This window comes from Notothenia coriiceps, unplaced genomic scaffold, assembly GCF_000735185.1.
Source record: "Notothenia coriiceps isolate Sejong01 unplaced genomic scaffold, NC01 NC01_scaffold00000637, whole genome shotgun sequence".
Taxonomy (NCBI): Eukaryota; Metazoa; Chordata; class Actinopteri; order Perciformes; family Nototheniidae; genus Notothenia; species Notothenia coriiceps.
The window spans coordinates 1-8,569 of NW_011333338.1; the positions used below are offsets into that span (position 1 = coordinate 1).

Here is an 8,569-nt window from a genome sequence, read left to right on the forward strand (position 1 = left end):
AGAGCCTGCTACTGCGTCTCGGTGTGTGTGTGTGTGTGTGTGTGTGTGTGTGTGTGTGTGTGTGTGTGTGTGCGCGTGTGTGTTTGAGTCATGGGTCCAGAACACCAAGCCCATCCGTCTGCAGCTTAGGCCCCTTCCTTTAGACACATAAAACATCCAGCAGCTTTTATATTTTTTCACTTATCTGAGGATTAACATAATATAGCACTTGGCAGGAACACTGCTCTGATGCTCACCTCTGACCTCTCTAGGATATGGAGGAGGCGAGAGGAAATGTAGTTGTGCAGAAATGAGTCCTTAAACCCAGAAGTGAGTTAGCATTTTAGCACTTCCAGTTCCCTCCTCTCAAAGGTTTTTTTTGACGTGGTGTCGGTGTTAGGTGCCTGAAAAAAGATCTGTGGTTTACACAAGCTTAAGAGATTTAAACATTTTGTTCTAGGTCATAAACTATGTCAATAAATACCCCACTGGTGTATGTCCGAAGCTTCTGCGTGTCATAAAAACAGCGGTTGCTAACAAGTAACTCAAAAAGTATAGTAAATGTCATCACGCAAAACATTAGCCACCTTTAGCTTAGCGGTGGTGATAGGCTTACGTTAACTTTACCTCTGACAATTGCATTATGTCATAAAAGTGGTGTAAATATATGTGTAAGTACCATAACAGGCGTTTGCCACAGACCTTTTTTTTGCAATATTCCAAAATCTAATGGGAAAATCCCATTTATTGTTGTCGAGGGAGCCCTTTCCAATGCTAACTCCTGGGTCAGCCTACAAACATACGTCATCACTGCACCACTATATTATCAATAAATACTGCTTTTTTTATACTGTGATCTAGAGTTGATCCTTTTATGTATATTTGTAGGACAAAATCGGTTCAATGCAGTCGAAAATAACTTTAAGGGGGTTTCAAGTCAATTTCAAAAGGGAGGTTTATTTTTAAATATCTCTTATGAGTCCCCTGGAAATCTTATTATAATCTCATAGCAGTAGGCTTTTTAGAGTCTGACATGACTTGCTATTTATGGCGGATTTGTGTGCTTTTCTGTGTGTTCCAGATATCTGGTCTCTCGGGGTGATCCTGTACATGTTGGTGTGTGGAGTCCCTCCTTTCCAGGAAACCAACGACAGCGAGACTCTGGTCATGATTCTGGACTGCCGCTACCGCTTCCCCAAACACGTTTCAGACGACTGCAGAGAGTGAGTACTGATAAATGACACCAGGATCAGAACATGGCAACGCTTGATAAGATTAAGCTCTGATCACAGCTTCAGAACAAACTGATTATGTGTAAAAAAAAAACAAAGATGATATTATCTTTATGGGTTTATTTCCTTCTGTGTGAATTGATTCTTTATACAAAGGCTTATTCTGCTCCCAGAGATTTTTCTGCTGTTCCACAGCCTGTCTAAAAGCTGCTGACCGTGAAATTATCTAATTAGTGTGCGTTTCACTGGATAATGCTAGTGTCCTAGTTATATCAGACACTTCTTCACCCTGCTGCCAATTCAGCTCCAGCTAAAACACTGAACACTTTGTTTTGTGGCTTTAAACAGTGTTAGAGTGTTTTCTAATGAAATAGTTCGAACATCTGTCTCCTTAAGACCATATTCCAGTCCGGTAAGATGCACAAAGACTCTTGCTTCACATTTACTCGTGGGTTTTCTCACTTCACTTTCACTCCTAACACCTCCAACCAAACAAACACTCTGTCCTCAGCTTACAGATAAACATAAAATACAGTTGGAGAGTGAATGATGAACAAATGTGTTGGAGCCAATAGAGGCGAGAGTGTAACATAGTGATGTCATTATGTTACGCAAGTAAACAAAGGAGTCCAATGAAGGCATTTCAGGCAGAGGGGGGGAGTGTGCGGGAGAGAAACTCCCTCTGGAGGGAACACAGGGATTTTAGACTTTGCAGACCATTTACATAACTGATATAACACACCGGGAAAGCGAAAACCCTAAAAGCAAAATAGGGCCTCTTCAAAAAGTAATCTTAGAATGTATTACAAATTCTTGAATTTAATGCACAAAGTCCTTCATATTTGTTGAATTCTGATGTTAGTCATAAAATGTGTTTCGACATAAGTTCCTGTTCTTGTTTCTGTTCAGTCAGCATCATCTGACCTATAGCAAGCACTGTGACTAATGTAGTTATGAATTAATCATATTAAAAAGGCTAATGCCTCCCTCTTTACTGATGCTAATCCGGTTGCATTCATTTAATGAATAATCATGAGGACTTATTGTTATTGAGAATTTCTCAGAATAATTGATCATTCTTGAAGGTGTAACCTTATCAAATCACATCATGTGGTATTAATAAAGGTCTAGCATTAAACCTAGGGAGCAGTGCAGACATCCATAGTTAAGTATCAATGTAATGATGCAGCAGGGAATTTCCACATAAACAAATTAAATAATCATACTAACAAGTATTGTGTGTGAGTGTGTAATATCCAAAACACACTGTAAATCAGTATGCCATTTATTTATTTTTTGCTTAATAGACTACCCAGTACGAATACTTTATCAAAGTTGTTAAATGCGCCTAAAGCAGGAGCTACAGTTATTTTCACTGCGTTCATTTGACCGAGTCGAGAGTGGGAGATTGGAGGCGGGGCTTAAGGAAAACTCATGTGCACACTCTTTATACATTCATGCTATAGAGTAGTGCAGTGATGACGTATCTTTGTAGGCCAACCCGGATGTAAGCTGCGCACGGGTTCCATTGACAAAAAGCAATGAGATTTCTCCATAGGATTTTGGAAAATAGCTCGAAATTAGATCTGTGGAAAACAAACCTGTTTGATAAATGCATGTTTTGTTCAGCCGGATAATATCCACATGTCTACCCTACTTTTATAATTTTCGAATCATAAATCTAATCGCCAGAAGAAAAATGCTAACGTTATGCTAAGGGTTTCCGCTAGGATTTTTTTCTCTCGCCGGTCAAATGTCCGGACAGAATTTATTTTACCAGACAAATTTGAAACTTACCGGTCATGTTTCAATAATAATAATAAGAATTGTGTAGCAGAGTTTCCGTTAGCAGGTAATTAACGGACTAGGACCTGATATGCTGATGTTAAAACTCAGTTAATGGGAGTCATTTTTATATTGCTTCAGTTTAAAATCGTAACAGATCGAAAAATTCAGATTCATTTTTCAATAAATGATTCCACAAACAACAAACAACACAATTATTACATTCAAAGAAACTACTTGTAGTAGATGAAGTACCATTCTTCAAAAAGTTTACATTAACTTTAAATAATAACACGGGAGAAACGGATCCTCTCTTTTTCCTCCCTCCCTCCCTCTCTCTCCTAGACCAGCCCGTCAGTTTCTCATGGCAGCGCGCTAAACAGTGGGCGGGCTTGAGGTGATCATGCAGCAGCTGATCCGATCTCTCTCGCGTCCGGTTACACTTCACTCGCGGTTATGTCCATATCGATCAGATCCAGCTCTCCTGATCGGCCTTTATAGAGAGCACAGATCAAACTATTAAGAGTGAATATCGGCCGATAATGGCGGCCAATCGATCGGAGCATCGGACATTTTGACCGGCAGGTTTCGAATTTACCGGTTTTTGTTAGATTTTACCAGCTAAAAACGGTAATTACCGGCTAACGGAAACCCTGGTTATGCTATAAACAAACTACTGCAGGGTCGCACCACTTCAACGTCACTCCAACTTAAGATCGATATTCAAACATACAGATTCTAAATGGTACAAGTTGAAGCGTTTGTTTTAACAGTTTGCAGGAGGCAGGTACTTGCTTTCAAGCAGAACAGGGCAAACAAACTTAGCGGGAGTGTTTACGTGTTCAGAGTAATGATGTACAACGTCCTCCACAACTTCTATAGTCCTATTCAGCCACTTGGTAACAACCATCGTTTTTCAGACACGTCAACTCTTCAAAAGTCACCAGTGGGGTCACTGCTGATGTATTTAATGTCGTAGAACATAACGTGATCCGTCTCTTAAGTTTGTGTAAACCACAGACCTTATTTCGAGCTGATTTAAAAAAACATGTTCAAAAAACCGTTGACTCTGAGACGAGAGAACCGGAAGCGGTAAAATGCTAACTCACTTCCGGGTTTTAAGACTCGTTCCTGCACCACTCTATTAAGTGTTATTATAACAGGGCTCGTCGTTTATCCCTATTCCTGCTGAAAAACAAACACACTGAACCAAAAACATGAATTCACACTGATTTCCTGTTCTCTAGAAGGCAACAGAAAATCCCCTAATAAAGTGGTGTGTTCGATAAAACACATCCTGGAACGTCTGAACCAGCACTTGTCATATGACTCCAGTGTTTCCCCTAGGTTTACTGCCTTGGCAGGGTGCTACTCGGGTACCCAAATTTTTTGTATCCTCTGGAGCAGAGAGAGGAGCTGTGGATTATTGTTATTGATATCGTATTATTATTATTATTAATAATTGATATCGTATTATTACGATATCATTACGATATCATTACAATATCATTGATTATTATTACGATATTATTACGATACGATATCGTATTATTATCGTATTATTATCGTATTATTATCGTATTATTATTATTATTATTGTTATTGATATCGTATTTTTTTTTTCAGGGTGCTGCTCGGGCACCCACATTTTTTTTATCCTCTGGAGCAGAGAGAGAAGCTGTGGATTATTGTTATTGATATCGTACAGTAACAAAGTATTTGTACATTAAAAAGTAATAAAGTACAGTGTTACACTGTACTTTATTACTTTAATTCAAACTGTATTCCCTTCTTATCATGTAGCCTATACTTCTTCCTTTCATTGATACATTTAAATCATCGGAGCCCCGCCCTTCAGAAACAGAGCGGAGGGAGAATGTGAATACGCAAGGCAGTGGACACTGAAACATGCACATTGGATAAATAACATAGGCGTTTAGTTTATTTAATAAAATAGCACATGTTCAATGTGAAACGTGACCGTAGATAGATTACTTCAGTTGCAATTTGGTGCTATATATATATATATATATTTTTAAATAATAAAACAATTTTTTTTTTTAAAACACCTTGAATTTCAGGCAGGGCGCGGGGCTCCGTTGGCAGGGCGCAGTTCCCCGCCAAGACAATGGTAGGGGAAACACTGAGAGACTTAAACATTATTTTGAGCTGCAGATAGAGTGAGGTTATAATTGTCAGTGTTTTTCTAGCAAACTCAAATTGTACATTCATTTGATACATTTTTAGTATTAAAACATGATTTACTCAAGCTTTAAGGCAGAGGTGTCAAACTCAATTTCATCGCGGGCCACATTAGCATTATGGTTGCACTCAAAGGGCCGGTTGTAACTATATAAATATACATATATATAAAATAATGTACTATATTACATTATTGCCTCTGAATTGGGTTATTATCAGATTGGGTAATAACTAACTAAGTTTGAAAGCAGAAGTCCAGGACAAATAATTGCAAGTCTCTTCAGTGCGTATGTCACAAAACGAGATGCATTGTGGGACAGGCCTCTGTAAAGTGGCATGTAACCGTATAATAAACTTATTATATTTTTTGCAAAGCTCTTGGCGAGCCACATTAAATGAAGTCGCGGGCCGGATTTGGCCCCCGGGCCTTGAGTTTGACACCCCTGTATTAGAGGTATAGTAGTACGTATAGAAAGCAGATGATGATAAAGTAACGTTTGTGAAACTGAGTTATTAAACATACCGATAAGTCAACCCTCGATAATATTATATTGTTTGTTGTCGATCTACTTTAAGTGTCATGNACAGAGCGGAGGGAGAATGTGAATACGCAAGGCAGTGGACACTGAAACATGCACATTGGATAAATAACATAGGCGTTTAGTTTATTTAATAAAATAGCACATGTTCAATGTGAAACGTGACCGTAGATAGATTACTTCAGTTGCAATTTGGTGCTATATATACATATATAAATTGTTTTAAATAATAAAAAAAAAAAAATTAAATAAAAAAAACAACAACAAAAAACACCTTGAATTTCAGGCAGGGCGCGGGGCTCCGTTGGCAGGGCGCAGCGCCCCGCCAAGACAATGGTAGGGGAAACACTGGACTCAGTCACATGATGCTGTTTAAATATTGAGAAGGAGCAGAATAGAACAGAACAACCTTCTGGACTTTAATACAGTGCTCAAGCTATTTTAGTAAGATGTGGGGAGATGACCTAGATCAGATATAATCAGGTTATTGTCTGTGTCAAATGCAAGCTTTTCATATCTCTGTGAAACAATAACGCTCTGTGTGTTTCAGCCTGATCTCGAGGATGCTGCAGAAAGCCCCGTCTCTGCGCGCCTCGCTGCAGGAGATCCAGGCTCATCCCTGGCTGCAGGGGCTGGATGACGCCCTACTGAGCCCAGAGGCCCCGCCACACTGGCTCTCAGGGGCCCTCTCTCCAGGCTCTCCCCGCTCAGGAGCACCTGAGTGTGGGGATCTGCTTGCTGCCAGACCCCCACCTCAACCTCAGACCTTCCCTGGCCACTGGCAACCCAGCCTCAGCTTCACCCTCAGACCTCCTCCCGCTGAAGAGCCACCAGTCCCTAAGAACATCCCTGCACTACAGCAGATATGTGAGGAGGAGGAGGAGGAGGAGGAGGAGGAGGGGAGTTTGGCAAAAGAGGGTGAAGGTTTAGAATCTTTGCAAGAAGCAGAGGCAGAAAAAGACGTTGAGGAGATACTTAAAGGTTCAGATAACCAAAAAGAAGGATTAGGAAGCTTAATGGAGATAGTGGAGGAGGAAAAGGTGGAAAATATGGAGATAGAGGAGGAAGACAGTGGGTGTGTGATTTCAGACCAGCCTGTCGGACATGGAGACAGGCCTCTCAGGCCGACCCCTGCCCTCCCACCGTCCTCTCTGCCTGGTTTGGTGGTACCGTGCTGTCGGGGGCAGCCGGAGTCCCCGAGCCTGGAGGAAGGAAACGACGAGGAGACAGAACCCAACAACAACAAGGCTCCTCCTCTCCTCCCTGATCCCTCTGATCCCTCTGATCCTTCCAGCCCCGCCTCCTCTCCAAGACTCATCCTGAGTGACAAGGAGGCGCAGAAACAGGAGAGAACAGAGGAGGGAGGGAGAGAGGACCTCTTAACGGACAGATCTCCACCCCGGGAAGAGGCTGCTCCGAGGGTGGAGCAGGGGAAACGACACAGCCTGAAGCTGCGTGAGAGACTCTTCCAGTTCCCCCTGTGTGAGAAAGCTCTGGCCTTCAACATACCCACACAGAACAAGCCCAAGATCCTGCCGCTGGCTCAGTACAACTGCTGCCATGTGCTGTAAGTGAACCCACTGACTGGGGACATGCAGGCTGCTTAGCAGGGGGCAGGTGGCGGGACACTTTGTGCAGAGCCAAATGGGACGAGTAAAGCTAACCCACAATCACCCCCTTCTAGCATTGTGCTCATGTAATTAACATTGTGCTGAGCTAGAGGTGGTGTACTGCACTGTAGTCAGACTTAGTAGAACCTCATGCTACTGTTACCGGAGATTTATAATGTGTCCAATCTGTAGCTTAGAAGCAATACTGGACCTACAAGAAGAAGAGATAGGCTACGTTCACACTGCAAGCTTTAGTGCTCAATTCTGGGAATGTTTTGGTTTGGCTGTTTCCCGTTATAGTTTTAGAAGTGACCATTATTGTGTGAACTGGTCCTGAACTGATCCGCATGCACAAAATAAGAATTACAAAGAAGTCACACACAGATAACTTTCAGAAGCATGGTGGCATGTGTTTACAGAGGAAGCAGGTGATGACTTTCACTGTCCCTCCACTGTATACACAATGTCAAATTAGACAGAAAAGTCACATGAATTCAGATTGAACTGTTCCAAAAAGAAATAGCAGACCTGCATCTGCCCAAATCAGAATTAAAGAGGCCCTATTATCTTTTTTTCCTGTAGTGTGTTCTATAGGTTTGTGTGCAAGTAAATGGTCTGCAAAGGCTAAAATCCCAAAGTGAGTTTCTCTCCCACACTCAAACCATCAGCCCCCCCCCCACCTGAAACACCTCCATTGGACTCCTTTGTTTACTGCCGCAAAGTAGTGATATCAACACGTTACACTCGCGCTTCCATTGGCTAGATCTCCAACACGTTGTACAGTACGTGATAGGCTAAGGGGCAGGGACGTCACTAAGGGGTTGACAAATCACAACAGAGCTGGCCAGCTAACCAATCAGAGCAGACTGGGCTCTGGTTTCAGACAGAGGGTGTAAAGAGGTGCTGCAGCACAAACAGTATGAGAAAAAGAAAGAGCTTTTTGAACATTAAAGCATGGAGACATGTCCCAGTGGAGACACACATAAATATATATACCTGAAAAGGAGCATAATAGGGCCCCTTTAACAAGGTCTGGTTTCATGTGATTTGTGTTGTTTACACCGTTATGAAAAAACCCCAGATCTGAGTCAAATATGTGCTAAAAAGCTTTTGGCCTGCATTCTGAACGTAGCCATAGCAACTGCAACCATTTTTATTGAATAAGCTATAGTCTGTTTTGTTTGTTTAAAAGGTGCCTACATGGATGGAATGAGTTTCATAC

General features: G+C 41.6%; 1 protein-coding gene across 1 annotated transcript; it reads left to right on the plus strand.

The window, feature by feature from the left end:
* Positions 1 to 1,054: 1,054 nt before the first annotated feature.
* LOC104955613 (proline-, glutamic acid- and leucine-rich protein 1-like) lies at positions 1,055 to 7,969 on the plus strand. The gene is made up of 2 exons (XM_010782979.1): positions 1,055 to 1,202; positions 6,288 to 7,969. The coding sequence occupies exons 1-2, from the start codon at positions 1,090 to 1,092 to the stop codon at positions 7,306 to 7,308; spliced, it is 1,134 nt and encodes a 377-aa protein (XP_010781281.1). The 5' UTR covers positions 1,055 to 1,089; the 3' UTR covers positions 7,309 to 7,969.
* The last annotated feature ends 600 nt before the right edge of the window (positions 7,970 to 8,569 follow it).

Bases quoted from the DNA above. Each gene is read 5' to 3' on its own strand.
- LOC104955613 (XM_010782979.1), top strand. From the start codon at position 1,090: ATGTTGGTGTGTGGAGTCCCTCCTTTCCAGGAAACCAACGACAGCGAG. The intron at 1,203-6,287 runs GTGAGTACTGAT...TGTGTGTTTCAG, and splicing joins GTTTCAGACGACTGCAGAGA to CCTGATCTCGAGGATGCTGC.